The 16,318-nt window shown below is 47.7% G+C and overlaps 1 protein-coding gene across 2 annotated transcripts in view; it reads left to right on the plus strand.

Annotated features, from left to right (window-relative positions):
• Positions 1 to 16,318, plus strand: part of CLCN3 (chloride voltage-gated channel 3) — a 131,617-nt gene that overhangs the window by 32,799 nt on the left and 82,500 nt on the right. For both annotated transcript variants that reach the window (XM_084625391.1, XM_084625393.1), the window contains exon 2: positions 10,397 to 10,572. In XM_084625391.1, coding sequence (XP_084481517.1) covers positions 10,413 to 10,572 — 160 coding nt within the window. In that variant the 5' untranslated portion in view covers positions 10,397 to 10,412. The remainder of the gene's footprint in view (positions 1 to 10,396; positions 10,573 to 16,318) is intronic.

Below are 16,318 nucleotides of genomic sequence, written 5' to 3' on the forward strand. Positions count from 1 at the left end.
TGACTGCTGCTTCTGCTCCCACCTCGGAGGGTCCCCTGGGCTCCTCCATCTGTTTGACCGCAGGTGGCACCTGGCTGTCGGCTGCTAAGCCTACTGAGGTGACGGCCAGTGCCATGCGGCCGGGACCCGAGCCTCATGGGGTATCCCTTGTAGGTGTGGAGCGACCGACCTCCTTCCCAGGTGGGGACCCCACTGAAGACTCTCCACCTCCCGATGCTGTGGCTACTACACCGGCCATAGAGCCTGAACCCGGCATCATTGGGGGTCCCCTTCCCACCTCCCCAGATCCCTGAGCCCGACCGAAAGGGGCCACCTCCCAGTCTCCTAGCTACTGGGACCTAGGCCCCGCTTCTGACCCCTGCCCTGCCCCTACTCTTGATCCCTGCCCTGCCCCTGATGCCAACCCCATCCTTATCCCCTCCACCTCCCGTGATGCCATTGCTGCCCCTGAAGCCGTCACCTCCTCAATCTCAGAGGATAGCCCCAGAGAGCGGCCTCTGTATTTCCCTGTCCCAACCCACCAGGGGCTGCTATTTTCCCTCCGCCGCCCCCAATTGAGCGGGGGTTTGAGGCGGGCCACGTGGCACCGGCCCATCGGGCACCACGTCGGGGGTCCACCCCTTGCCTGCCCATCTCGGTAGGCCGTAGGGCTGTGTCAGAGGCCCCTCCAGAGGATAGCCGGGGGCCAGTGAGCCCGGCCTCCCAGACGCTGCAAGAAGAGCTGTGGGAGTTCCTCGAAGACGTCCGTGTCTCCCGTAATAAGGTGCAGCTCACTCTTCAGCGATGGGGGGATTTCCATCAAATCATCTGGGCCGCGAGGGCCCTCATGGGGGAGGGTAAAAGGACCGGGAAGCAGGCCGCCGCAGCCTACCAGCGGGTCTGCCTCTTCCGTGACTCCTTACTCACCTACGGGGTAGGTCACGGTTTGTTGCGTGGCCTGATGGGTGCCGCGAGCAACCCTGCCGGCGAGGATCCCACCCAGCCCCCCTCATGGCACCTATCATCATCGCAACACTGAACACCCAAGGCTGAAGGATGGGTCTCATCAGGTGCCAGGTGCTCTCCTTCCTTTTGGGGGGGGGGGGGGGTACTCTATGGTTTTCTTGCAGGAGACCCATATGGATCTGGCTGCCAAAGACAGCTGGCGGTTGGAATGGGGGGACAAGGTCTACTTTAGCCATCTCACAGTACGTATGGCTGGAGTGGTGACCCTGTTCTCCCCCGACCCAGGGCCTGAGGTGCTGGGGGTCGTCGAGGTTGTGCCAGGTCGCCTGCTGCACCTCCGGGCCCGCATGGAGGGGCTCATGGTTAATCTCATCAATGTCTATGCCCCGACATTGGGCCCGAAGCAGCTGCATTTCTATCAGCAGGCGTCCGCCTTCCTTGGCAGCTTGGATCCTTGCAAGTGCCTGGTCCTAGGCGGGGACCTTTAACAACACCCTTGAGGAGCGGGACCGCTCAGGGACCGAGCAGTACCCGGCCACCGCGGACGTCCTCCAGGAGATAGCTGAACATCACTCCCTGCTGGACGTCTGGCGCAACCACCACCCGGACGACATCTCGATGTTCACCTTTGTCCGGGTGGAGGCCCATTGGTTGCGCCACTCCCGGTTGGACCGCATCTATTTATCACGTTTCCACCTTTCTCGGGCCCACTCCTCCAGCATCCGGCCGGCCCCGTTCTCTGATCATCATTTAGCCACCGTGACAGCCTCTCTCTGTGCAGAGAGGCCGGGGATGGCCTATTGGCATTTCAACAACAGTTTGTTGGAGAATGTGGGCTTCGTGGCGTCCTTCTGGGAGTTCTGGCTAGCTTGGCGAGGGCAGCGGCATGCCTTTCTCTTGGTGCGGCTGTGGTGGGACCTGGGGAAGGTGCGCACCTGGCTCTTCTACCATGACTACACCTGGGGCGCCAGCCAATGGAGGGATGTGGCGATAGAGCAGTTGGAACGGGAGATCTTAGAGCTGGAGAGGCGTCTGGCCACCAGCCCCAAGGATCCATCCCTCTGCGGAGCATGCCAGGCAAAGCGGGAGGAGCTCCGGTCCCTCGAAGACCATCAGGCCTGGGGGGCCTTTGTTCGATCCCACATCCGTTCCCTTCAGGATTTGGATCACGGCTCCCGCTTCTTCTACGCCCTGGAGAAAAGGAGGGGGGTCAAGAAGCGCGTCACCTGCCTTCTGGCAGAGGATGGCACCCCCCTCATGGATCTGGCTGACATGTGCGGGAGAGCCAGGGCCTTCTACGCAAGTGTTTTCTCCCCGGATCCGACCGATCCTAACGCTTGCAGAGTGCTCTGGGACGAACTCCCTATGCTCGGGCGACCGAGACTGGCTAGAGCTGCCTTTCACTCTGGCTGAGTTCTCAGAAGCCCTCTGCCGCATGCCCACCAATAAATCTCCGGGCATGGATGGGCTGACTGTGGAGTTCTACAATGTGTTCTGGGATGTCTTCGGCCTAGACCTACTCACAGTCTGGGCCGAGTCTTTGCAGAGCGGGGTCCTCCTTCGGCAATAAGGCGGGCATGGCTCACCTGCATGAAAGAGGGAGGGGAACCTCCGTGATTTACAAAATTGGCGTCCCGTCTTTCTCCTCAGCGTGGACTACAAAGTCGAAGCGAAAGGCATCTCGCTACGGCTAGGGTCTGTGCTGGCGGAGGTGGTCCGACCAGACGTACACCATCCTGGGCTGCACCATCTTTGACAACCTGTATCTGGTCCGGGATCTCTTCAAACTTGGGTGTAGGGATGGTCTGCCGTTTGCCCTCCTGTCCCTGCATCAGGAGAAGGCGTTTGACAGGGTAGACCACAGGTATTTCCTGAGCACTCTGCGAGCATTTGGCTTCGGACCCCAGTTTGTGGGTTTTCTTCAGGTGCTGTATGCCTCCGCAGAGTATGTGGTCAGGCTCACCTGGACCCTGACTGAACTGGTCAGCTTCGGGCCAGGAGTACGGCAGGGGTGCCCCCTCTTGGGCCAGCTGAATGCTCTGGCGATCAAGCCCTTCCTCTGTCTCCTCCGTAGGAGGTTGACGGGGTTGGTGCTCCAAGAGCTGGAGCTGCGGCTGGTCCTGTTGGTGTACGCTGATGTGCTCCTCATGGTCCAGGACCCGGGCGACTTGGCGCAGGTGGAGGCTTGTCAGGCCATCTGATCGGCAGCCTTCTCTGCCCTGGTCAGCTGGGTCAAGAGCTCTGACCTGGTGGTCGGGGATGGGTGGCAGGCGAGCTCCCTCCCACCCGCACTTCAGGCCATCCAGTGGAGCGCGGATCCGCTGCTCTATCTCGGTGTTTACCTTTCTGCCACGCATCCGTCTCCGCCGGAAAACTGGCACAATTTAGAGGGCGGGGGTGATAGAACGGGTCCGGAAATGGACAGGACTACTCCAGTGCCTCTCCCTTCGAGGGAGAACGCTGGTGCTTAATCAGCTAGTCCTGTCCATGCTCTGGTACCGGCTCAACACCAGCCCCAGGTTTCCTGGCCACCCTTGGGACATGGATTCTGGAGTTCTTTTGGTCAGGACTGCACTGGTCCCTGCAGGGGTTCTCCATCTACCCCTGGAGGAGGGAGGTCAGGGCCTGAAATGTCTGCACACTCAGGTCCATGTCTTCCGCCTCCAGGCCCTGCAGAGGCTCCTTTATGGTGCAGGTAGTCCAGCGTGGAGCATACTGGCGCACGCCTTCCTGTGCCGTTTCCAAGGGCTCCGACAAGACCAGCAGCTCCTTTATCTCCATCCGAGAGGTCTTCCTCTTAGGACCCGATCTTCTACCAGGACCTTCTCTGGACCTGGAAGCTGTTCTCAGTGACCAGGTCTGTGGTGGCCACCATGGGGGCAGATCTTCTCGCGGAGCCTCTGCTACACAACCCCCAGCTCTGTGTTCAGGTGGTGGAGTCCCCCTTGGTGCGCCAGAGTTTGGTCCTGGCAGACGTCACCAGAGTCGGAGACCTCCTGGACTACGACCGGGAAGACTGGCTGGATCCCCTGATGCTCGCTCAGCGCATGGGGCTCTCCAGGCCTCGTACTCCCTGGCGCGTACTTCAGGAGGTGAGGGCCACTTTGCCACCCACCGCTCGGGTTTACCTCGACCAGGTCCTAAGAGAGGGTATGCCCCGCCTACCCTCCACCCCAGGCTCTCCGGACCTTTTCATCGGGCCCCTGCCCTGTGGACCTGACCGACCCCCGCGCCCCTTCACCATGAACTGGCTGCACAATCTGCAGCCAGTCCGCTTCCAGACCGTGCCAAGGAAACATCTATACATGCTCGTGCTCCACACCCTTCACGTCCTCACCCTCGTGTCCCGCCCCAACACAAAGTGGTGGGACCTTCTGCCACCTCTAGAGGGTGAGGAGTCCCGGTGGGCCAGCCTATACTCCACCTTGGTCCCGAGGCCCACCGGGGATATCAGTTGGCTGCTCCTTCATGGGGCTGTGAGCACGGGCATGTACTTGGCACGCTTCACCCCATCCCAGGCACCTGCCCCTTTTGCGGCATGAGGGAGACCCTGGCGCACATTTACCTGGGGTGCGCCAGGTTGTAGCCCTTATTCTAGCTCCTCACGAATATTTTGTTACGTTTTTGGTTGCGTTTTTCCCTTCACCTCCTTATCTATGCACTCTCGATCCGTGGCCTCATAAAGTCACAGGACCTCCTGGTCAACCTTCTCCTAGCCTTGGCTAAAGTGGCCATCTATAAAACCAGGGTGAGGTGGTTGGCCGATGGAATCTCCTGTGACTGTGGGGCCTATTTCCGATTCTCCGTCCATTCATGTATCTGGGCAGAGTTCCTCTGGGTGCTGTCCACTGACTCCCTTGATGCCTTCGAGGAGCAGTGGGCACTGTCCGGGGTTCTCTGTTCGGTGTCCCTGTCTGGTTCCCTTCTTTTGACGCTTTGACCGCACTCCTGTCGCTGTTATTTCATTAGTTGTCCCCCGTAATTATTTGGTTTCCAGGTCCTGTGGACCCCCCTCTTGGGGGGCTGGGGGGGGGGAATCTTTAGCAGTGGATCAGTAGGGCTACTCTGTTGTACCTAGTTGGCCTGGGTCTATCACTCACTCACACACACTCTCACACGCTGTTTCAGCTTCACCAGCTTTTAAAACCCAGTTCTCTTACACTGTGGCAGTGCCAACAAGCCATTAAGCAGATATATTTTTGTTGTTTATTTGCTATGATAGATTTGTATGCTGCATTAACCTTTGGCATACAAAAATATACATCCCTCCTTTTGAGCACAACCATTGAATATAAAGCATGTCAGAGTACAGTTACCATAGTAATCTCTGATGGTGAGCTATGCTGTGTGCTATGTGATCTAGTAAGATAGCTGGGACTAATGCAAATATGTATCCTCCTTCAAATGTTTCCACATGTCTATTCCAATGTAGGCGTGTGTGTGCCCTGAGCACAGTTGCCGGAATTGTTTCCCCTAGTGGTATCCGTTGGGTCGACTCCAGCACTCTCTGGTTCTCCCCACTCATACCACTGATATAAAGGGCGCTGCTGACCCGATCCCCTTCAGTTCCTTCTTACCATCCATGATGTCTGCTGGAATTCCTCATTGCTCAGGCAGTTTTCTCCTAGTGACTTTTCTACTACTTTAGTGTAAATAACAGGTTTCAGAGTAGCAGCCATGTTAGTCTGTATTCGCAAAAAGAAAAGGAGTACTTGTGGCACTTTAGAGACTAACCAATTTATTTGAGCATAAGCTTTCGTGAGCTACAGCTCACTTCATCTGTAGCTCACGAAAGCTTATGCTCAAATAAATTGGTTAGTCTCTAAGGTGCCACAAGTACTCCTTTTCTTTTTAGTGTAAATAGTTATTGTAGTTGGTAATCTTTGGTAGGTTTTGGGTGCCTTCACGCTTAGTTAGCAGGGTCATCCACATCCCAGGGCTGGGGCATGCCTCTGTTACCAGGCCCTGCGTTTCCTGTGGTAAGTCTATGCCTTTGAGTGACTCGCAGTCGATTTATCTGAAGTGCATGGGGGAGTCTCATAGGAAAGACCATTGATAACGCTGCAGGGACTTCAAACCCTACACCAAAAAGGACCAAGCAGCAAAACTGAAGGTCCTCCTCATGGAGGCAATCTTAAGACCTGCCTTGGAGCCACACTTGGACTTGGCACTAAGCACTTCAGCCGTAGTGTGAAGTGCTCCTCCCACAGGTCAGGAATCCTAGCACCGATCTTCTTCTCCAGTGCCTAAGAAGAACCATAAACGCCAAGAGAAGAGCCAATCCCCGGTGCCAAAGGCAAGCAGACGGGGACCATGATAGAGCAAGGCTTGCGTTGGGCCAGCACTACAGCATCAGGTGTCATCAACTCTGGTGTGGCTGCAAGCCCTACTGACACCGGTACGGGCGCCACCTCCTGTGGGCGAACCGTGCACCAGCCAGTTTGCAGTGCAGTCTACTCTTATCCCAGTCCAAAGGTTATAGTTCATTGGTGTAGTTCTCGACTCCATGTGAGAGTTCTACTTCCAGGCGATAGCTTTTGTTTGATTACGTCCCTGATATGGTCCCTCCAGCCTCATCCGATCACAACTGTATGACAATCTAAGCCTTCTGTGCCACATGGCTTCATGGACCTACATAGTGAATCAAGCAAGGCTACATCTCAGACCTTTCCAAACCTGATTAGCCATGGTATACTTCTCCTCACATCATCACTTAGACTCAGTGCTCATGATGCCTGGTCAGGTCCTTGACTTACTGACGTGGTGGCTGACCCACCACACGGTATATGCAGGGGTACCCTTCTCAAGGCCTTAACTCCTGATGTCTCTAGTATCCAAAGCAACAGCCCTCGGCTGGGGAGCCCCCTAGAGTCCCTCAGGACCTCTGGTTTCAAGAAGAACTTTCCCTCCATATAAACATCAGGGAGCTCAGGGCAGTCTGCCTAGCCTGCCAAGTGTTTCTACCCCACATTCTGAACAGAACTGTATCGGTTCTCATAGATAATACAATGGCCATGTTCTACATAAACAGGGCAGTGCGCTTTCTTCCCCTCTGTGTCAAGAAGCAATCCGACTATTGGAGCTCATCAGTGTAGAAGTGTCCTACCTTCTGAAAACGCAGAACCAGCTAGCATATCACCTCAGGAGGTCTTTCTCCTCTCACCATGAGTAAGGCTACATTTGTCACAGGTATTTTTAGTAAAAGTCATGGACAGTTTCACAGGCCGTAAACAAAAATTCACGGCCCGTGACCTGTCCATGACTTTTACTAAAAATACCCACCCTGACTAAAATTTTGGCTGGGGCAGTGGGTACTCTGGAGGGGGGGGGGGGTCCTGGGGCACTGCGGGTGCTGGGGGATGTGGCCCGGGACCTCTGCTGGTACTGGGGGAGGAAGGTTGGCAGGGCTTCCTACCCGGCTCCTCATCCCTGTGGCTCCTAGGCGGCAGAGGCAGGGGCCATGGCGGGGACTCTGCCGCTCCCGCCACGAGCGCCAGCTGCCGCAGCTCTCATTGACCAGGAATCGCAGCCAATAGGAGCCAGGGGTGAGGGCTGTGGATGTGGGCAGTGTGTGGCTCAGAGACCCCCACTGGCTCCTCCACCGCCTAGGAAGTGCAGGGGGGCCCCTCACCCTGAGGTAAGCCTCTCTCCGCACTCTCCAACTCCCTGCCCATAGCCCTGAGCTCCCTCCCACACACCCAAACTGCTGCTGCTGGTGGCCCAGGGGCTGTGCGGCTTGGGTAGCCCCTGAGCCAGCACCAGCTGTTGCAAAAGTCACAGAGGTCACAGAAAGTCATGGATTCCGTGACAGACTAGTATCCTTAACCACGGGACCGGATATCTTCTCTCCCCCCCCCCCCCCCACCAGTGTGGGACTCCCCATATAGACCTGTTCGCTACCCGCAACAACAGAAAATGCCATCAGTTCTCCTCTCTGTGAGGCCACAGCCCGGGTCACAGATATGTTCCTGTTATGGACAAAGTACCTGTATTATGCATTTTCTCCTACCCTGCTGATTCACAAGGTTCTGATGAAAATCAAGTGGGACCAAGCATAGGTCATTCTCATAGCCCCTGTGTGGCCCAGGCAACATTGGTTCAATACTCTCTTAAGGCTTTCAGTGGCAGCCCCACTATGGCTTCTGCTGCACCCGGACTTTATCTCCTGAGACGACAGTTGGCTGCTCCACCCATATCTCAGGTCTCTTCATCTGACGGCCTGGAAGCTCCATGAGGAGCAGTCTTGCTCAGAGGAGGTCAGTAGAAAGCCTTCCACCAGGGTCACCTACTTCGCCAAATGGGAGTGGTTCTCCATCTGGTGCTCCCAAGGGGGAATGCCATCTACACAGTCTCATCTTGGAGTACCTTCTGCTGCTGAAACAACAAGGGCTGGCCCTCTCTTCAGTCCGGGGTCACCTAGTGGCCATCTCAGTCTTTCATACCAAGGTTCACAATCAATCCATTTTTTCATTCGACCTGGGGATCCATTTTCTCAAAAGCCTGGAGAGGATGTAACCCCAGGTTAGAGATCCCATTCCTCCGTGGGATCTAAACCTTGTCTTGTCAAAGCTTACAGGTCCACTGTTTGAACTGCTAGGAGCATGCTTGTTACACCTCTCCTGGAAAGTCACCTTCTTAGTGGCCATTGCTTTGGCCAGAAGAGTCTCAGAGATCTGGGCCTTCACATCAGAAGCCCCAGATATGGTCATCTTCAAGAATAAAGTCCAGCTGTGCCCATACCTTTCATTCCTCTTAAAGGTGGTCTCACAATTTTGGTCTCACAATTTCACTACAGTGAAGCAATCTTCCCGCAGGTATTCTGCGCTAAACTACTATGGCCTTCGCCACTGCCTTCCCAGCACAAGTCCCTACCCAGGACATCTGCAGAGCAGCAACCTGGTCATCAGTGCACACATTCTCAATGCACTATGCCATCACTTAGCAGGCTAGAGACAATGCCAGCTTTGGCCGCACAGTCTTGCAGTCACCTTGCCTTTGAACTCTAAACCTACCTCCTGTACAACTCATTGTGAGCCACCTACATTGGAATGGTCATGTGCAAGTACTTGAAGAAGAAACAGTTACTAATGTTTCCATAACTTGTTCTTTGAGATGTGTTGTATATGTCCATTTCAAAACTCACTATCTGCCCCCTCTTATCCGAGGTGGTCAGTAAGAAGAAACTGAAGGGGAGCAGGGTCAGCAGGGCCCTTTTTACCAGCAGCATGAGCGCATGACACCAGAGGGCATTGGAGCCAACCCGACAGATACCACTAGGGGAAAGAATTCTGGCAACTGTGCTCAGGGTGCATACACACCTACATTGGAATGAACATGTGCAATACATCTCGAAGAACAACAGTTACAGAAAGGTTAGTAACCAAGCTTTTTTTTTGTTTTATTTTTGGGGGTTTTTTGAGTAAAGGCAGGGGAGACGGTCATCAAGATTCAGGGGCATTTTCCCCCCAGATAGGCCTATAGAAATGACTGGCTCAGATCTTGGCGAAGTCGAAAGTACAGACTAATTAGCCACTACCTGCATGAATATGAAGTAAACGCAAGCAAATCTTGTGTGTCCATCCCTCTTTTTCATAACCAATGTTACCATATTATATAGTGTGCAAAAAGGTGATCCACTGCAACTTGCAGACTCCTCCGTGTTAGCAAAGGGATACACTTTGCTACCCTATTTGATTATGAATGTGTGGTTAAAAAATGAAGTTCATGTTGATCGACTTATATTACAGTAAAACCAGTTCTTAGTGTCTCTTTTTGGTTTACAACCTCTTAATAAAAGTCTTTCAGTATTTTATGACTTACGTATGAATTTACTTAAATAGGGCTCACTCTTTTATGCACTACAATTAAGGTGACTTTTTTTAAAAATCTGTTTTAAAACTTCCTTTATACTCTAAGCTCTGACTCCAGTGGGATACTGGGATTACAGTAGACTATATAACATAGTTGGCCGCACTGAGCTGACTTAATGGCTAAGGAAGCTTACTTTTTCATTTACCCCTCAACCCCGAGTATATTAACATTGAGTGTTGTTTATGCCATTGATCTTCCTTATGCTTGTTTAGAGATGAATATTGGCTAGGTATCTGTCCAAAGGGAGCCTATTTGGATTACTATCGTGTTTCGTCAGAGTGGAATAGTTACAGGAGAATTGAGATTGAAGTAGGAAGGGCCTGGGAAGGGGGATGAGGGAGAATTAGCCATAAATAAGACATTCTTCCTTGCATAAGAGGTCCTACATGGTAAGTATTGTTATACCAATATGTAACTAATAAAGAGTATTAAAATATAGTACTTGGATGTTCCACATAGTATGATCTGAAGTTTTATCCAACGAAGCTCAAGTGTATTTGCTTTATTTAATATTAATTATCAGTTTTCTCTTGTGTATCTTAAAAGCTGCTTCCTAACACAGCATTCTTCCCTCTCTTAGGTTATAAAGCAGCTAAATGGAGTCTGAGCAGCTGTTCCATAGAGGCTACTATCGAAATAGTTACAACAGTATAACTAGTGCAAGCAGCGATGAGGAACTTTTAGATGGAGCAGGTGTCATTATGGACTTTCAAACTTCTGAAGATGACAATTTGTTAGATGGTGATGCATCAATTGGTAAGTTAGTAATTCTTATTTATGGCTTTTTGGTTTAAAATCTCTTTCATTTAAGTCTAGAAGGGAATCGCTTTTGAAGCAGTAATTAATTTTCTCAATCTTGTCAGCAAAACAGTTCATGAAGAGATGGCTTTAAAAAAAGTTACTGAAAAATGTTTATTAGGGTCTATTAAGGTTTCTCTTGCTAAGCAGTTATATTAGACTTCCAGTGGAGCCTGACAGATAACTTTTCTGATCATCTTATGTCTTCTATCATTGCTTACAAAGCTGAAAAAAATCTTCTTGTCAAGTTTCTCTTCTCTTTGAGAAGAGAGTTCTAAAAGCCACCTCCTCTTTTCTTATCTGGCTCTTTGAGTGAGAAGGATGCAAAGTTAGCTCTCCTATCTGAACAGCAACTCCATGAGAATAGTTAGCTTATTATCCTTCATAGTAGAATTACACTGGGCGTAACTGTTTTTCCTACTGTTTACTGTAATCTGCTTTTTAGCACTATTCTCTTCCATATCAGAATAGAATGATGATTCTTCTGTAGCTGGTGACTGTACTTCCAAGAATCCCAGGAAAAGTACATTGTCCCTAAATGACTAAGTTAGAGCGACAAGGTGGGCGATGTAATACCTTTTATTGAACCAACTTCCGTTAGTGAAATAGACAAGCTTTCGAGCTACACAGAACTCTTGTTCAATTTAGAACAAATATGCACTCTGTGGTGTTCAATAGTAAACACTGCCAAGAGGAAGAGATCCATCAGCAACAGTGTCTAAAAAACGTGATTCAGGTCAGTTCAACTGTTGCCTGGCCCATTTGAGTAGCAGCTGTGAAACTCACCAGTGTCTTCTAAGCTTTATTGTACTTCTACCTTTTCTTGTGGGCAGAAATGAAGAATCTTGTGTCTGTATCTACCAGAGTATCTCCAGCAACATCAGCAGCTCTCTGCTTGTTTTCATATGTAAAATGGGGACAATAACATCTTTGTTGCTCGTAAGAGTCCCATCAACAGCAGAGTGAATTGTAAATGTGAACTTTGCAACTTCTGTTCAGACCACTTTGGAGCAGATGAGATTTTCATATTCCATTAGCTGCTACTCAAGAAAGTGATGAGCACAAGTAAAAGGGCACTGAAGTGATCCCACTCATCACTCTAGATGTGAGGTCTTCAGAAACATTAATGAATTCATCTTCACAACACTTACCTGAGGTAGGGAAGTATTATTGTCCTCATTTTACAGATTCCTATTCCCCAACCCCTATTGCTTCCCTTTTTCCCCTTCACCCTGGCTTTGTCCCTGTCGTTCTCTTTTGTTTTGTGCCCAGCCCTTCCCTGTATTCTAGTATGATAACTTCCTTCACCACCACACTGCCTGGGCACTAGCAGGCAGAGTATTGAGAGCACCGTTATCCATTCCAGTTCATGGCACCACACTGGCCCTTGGCAGCCAGAGGAGCACTTGCAGGCCAAGTGCTGCTCCGCTTCTGCATCCTTGGGATGGAGTTTGCTCAGTACAAAAAAACCTTTTGAGAGTTTTGATGTCAAACACTTTTTCAAATGTCTTTACTGATCACCAACAGTGATTTTTCAGAGGCTCATAAGTTGGCCAAGTTGGAGCAGAATTTCATACGACAGAAAGGCAGCCCCTAGTCAGATTTCAAGTTCTCACTCTAGTCCATGGAGAGGCAATAGTTTCTCAGTGAAATTATTGTAAGAATTTTTTAATGTTTTCCCTAACATCATTCTTCAAAATGGTTGAACTGTTTTACAGGAAGTACTTGAAAGAAATTTAGCCTGATGCAGACACCCATTGTGGAAAATATCTGCTCAGATAGTTTGGAAAAGATCTAAGCAACTGAAAACAAAGGGCTTATAATGGAAAGTGTTAAATCATCTAGAGGTGTTTTTATAAGGTTGCGTATCTTATTAAAAGATTTGTGTATAGCTTGATATGGGTCTACTCATTTTTATGATTACTGCATCTTAGTGTGGAGCACTTAGTTGTGTTGGAGGTTGCACTTTATTTGCAGGGTTTGTGTGAGGATTCTAGTTTAAATGGGATCCTAATCACATACTTTAAATGTAATTTGTTGGTCGTATTCAACTGTTTAAGACAGAGAAGGATTTTATTTTCCCCCCACACGTTTTGGTCTGATTAGGAGGGTTTTCACTTAAGGCACGCTGGAATGGCATGACCAGTCATTAGTACAGCAGTGTTTGACTGGGCTAAAGAGCAGATGAGGATCTAATTTCACTAAGTGGTTCACAAGAATCACCCAGAATGGATCTGCGGGTTTATACACTCGAATGCATCTGATATTCTTCTTCCTGGCAATGAGCTTATTTTTATCAATGACATACCCAAACCTCACCTGCCAAAATCCTGGGCATCAGTATAATGGAACAATAATTTCTACCATAATCATATTTGATTAGAATTAGTAGTTTCTCAGGATATTTACATTTCTTATAACTAAAAGAATATTTTGTATAAACTACCAAAAAGTTGAAGTATAGCTACCTTATGGTTTATTCACTGTAAATTGCTTTCGTTGGCAGTCCTGGAGGATTTTTGATCAGAGTTGTAAAAACACGCTTATTAAACATTTAAGTACACAGCAAAATATTTTGTGAAACTAAAAATTTATTTATTTATTATTCTTTCTATCTCCTTGATGTGTGAATTTAAATCTTCATACTAATCTTGTTTCTCACAGGGCCAAAATCAAGCAGGTGCCTTCCTGCTGGATTTCATGGCTTCATTATTGTGGCTTGTTCTTTGATCTTCTTCTTTTTCGCTTTTGTTTTTGGCTACTGCTGCCTTTTTAGAAAGGCTTCTGGTATTTAAATTGGATTTTCCTTTACCTTCCCTCCATTATAATTTTTAAAAACGTTTTTGTGTTCATTGAATCCAGGCATGCAAGATGAATCCACCATACAAGATTAAATTACATAATTTATGGCTAATCATCCTAAAGCTACCCTGTATCTTTCCAAGTTGTTGTTCTGAATAAAAGAAAACAGTGAAGAAAAAATAAAATGAGGACAATTTTAATATTGTAGCCAGTCCTTTTTTTGTAAGAGTTAAAAAAAAAAAAAAATGTGCCTGCAATGTTTAGTTTGCTTTTCCTCCATTTTACAAAATAAAATATATTGCAGAAAAAAAAAAGTGCCCTCTTTATTCAGGGGCCTGGTCCAAACCCCATAAAAGCCAATGGAAACTTTTCTGTTGACTTTAGTAGCTCCAGCTTAGCCCCCTTACCCACTAGGCCCCTGAGTCAGTAGAACCTTTAAGCATATGCTTCTCCTTAGTCACATGAGTAGTACCATTGAAATCAATACTCAATTCCTGAGTCAGCTAAGTACTTAAGAATAAGATAGGTAATATACATTCATTATTTGATAATTCTTTGTATTGGGTATTGAATGCATGCTAAAATAGAGAAGATACAGGGAACACTAAGGGACTCCTCCTGCTTATCTTACCCAACTACACCCATATTGTCTTCTCTGGCTCTGCTCAGGTGAGTAAGGCATGTAGGATTTGACCCCTATGTCTGTTAAGCATTTTGAATTCACAGGCTAGGATTTGTCTACAAATAGTTTTCATGAAGTCCTGGGTATCTTTTTTAATATTTAGATTAACTATATGTATAAGTGAGCTTTGTGTTAAAGGTTGATGTTTTTGATTTTCAGTTTATGGTTTGAACTGATTCCTGCAGTTCCTCGTGGATTTCTCCTTTGTCTCTATACCTAATACTGTAGAATAGTTTTGTTTAGGTAATTCTGTCACTCCTTGCTGTCTGTATAATTAACAACTGAAAGCATCTATCACAGGAGTTCAGATACCATGGTGAAATATAAAATATGTGACCAGATATGCTGACATTTTCACTATTCTTAACTCTTACACATGTAAATTTATTTTACACTCTGATGCTGCGACCATTATGTTCACACAAATCTCATTGACTTCAGTGGTACAAATGAGGTCTGCAAGATTGTGGTGTTAGGGAGGACCAGTAAGTGTCACTAACCTGTGAATCCTTTCTGAGTGCCTGGAGACTGGTAGTGGACGGAAACCACTGGCAGTTCTTGGTAAACTCTCTCAGAAATCCTGTTATAACAGGGTAAGTAGTTAGGTTGCTGTATGTGTGTAGGTTTTGGATGCCTTGAATCACATTTTTTGCCTTGGAGCAACACTGGCTTGTCAACTGTGATTAAAAAATAACAACTGTTTTTGTTGCCTGTTAAAGCTTTATCTATTTGTAGAAATTACATTTACTATATTTTTTCTGTTTGCATTAATATGTGCTGAGAAGTAGGAGGTTATGATAGGCTAGAATATCAGAAGTACCTGCATCTTTAGCAATGGAAAAAACTTATAAATGCATTTTCTACAGAAGTACTTCTGCAGATATCAGCTTTATGCTGATGCATGAGGGATTTTCCCCATTTATTTATTTATTGCTTATATTTAATTAATATATATTTGCTCTGAATTTGGCATATTTGCTGTTGGGGACCATCTGTATCATTTGCTGCTACAAAATATTATGCTGCCTGCGTCAGCATTTCAAAGCATGCAGGAGGATATCCATTCTCCTATTTATTAAAGGGACAATACCACTTAAAAGCCATATTTGATTTGTATTGCAAAATATATGTATACATGTTACTAAAATATGTTGTTATATTGCAAGAGTTTGCAAAATCTAGGGTTTTTTTGTTCACTAAAAACTAGTTTTCTGAATATAAGCTGGAATCTCCAGAATTGATAACTTGATGCAATGTGAAGATTATTCTGTTAAACACTCACGTAAGGAACTAGAAATATATATTAGAAGACAGAATGCATAGTATTCTCCGCCTTTGCCCAAAATATAAATTTTGGGAAGACAAGCATTCTCAAAACCAAAGATAAAGGCTCAGTTTACTCTGCAGCCAGCTGGACCTAAACTCTGTAGCAAAGTCTCTGGCACAGCAGCTGACTGAATCATCAGGCAAGTCTACACTACAGCGCTATGTTGGCAGTGTCTACAGGGTGATAGAAACATAAATAAAATATTTATTGCAGCTGACAAAGTGGGTATTCACCCACAAACGCTTATGCTCTTATACATCTGTTAGTCTATAAGGTGCCACAGAACTCTTTGCCGCTTTTACAAATAAAATAGTTTACTATGTGACTTAAATGTGATCATTCTACTCCTCCAAATAATAAAATGTAATATAATAATTCTTCAGCTAGAGCTGTTATTATATAACTAAGAAAATCACATACAAATTAGGATAACTGATTATACAAGACTCAGACAGTGTGTATTAGGTTTTCTCTGCTACAGATATGGATGCATTCTCTCATGGACACTTAGCACTGGTCTACACTAGGACTTTAGGTCGAATTTAGCAGCGTTAAATCGATGTAAACCTGCACCCGTCCACATGATGAAGCCCTTTATTTCGACTTAAAGGGCTCTTAAAATCGATTTCCGTACTCCACCCCTGACAAGTGGATTAGCGCTTAAATCGGCCTTGCCAGGTCGAATTTGGGGTACTGTGGACACAATTCGACGGTATTGGCCTCCGGTACCTATCCCAGAGTGCTCCATTGTGACCGCTCTGGACAGCACTCTCAACTCAGATGCACTGGCCAGGTAGACAGGAAAAGAACCGCGAACTTTTGAATCTCATTTCCTGTTTGGCCAGCGTGGCAAGCTGCAGGTGACCATGCAGAGCTCATCAGCAGAGGTGACC

This window comes from Lepidochelys olivacea (assembly GCF_965140295.1).
Source record: "Lepidochelys olivacea isolate rLepOli2 genome assembly, chromosome: 4".
In the NCBI taxonomy this organism is placed as follows: domain Eukaryota; kingdom Metazoa; phylum Chordata; order Testudines; family Cheloniidae; genus Lepidochelys; species Lepidochelys olivacea.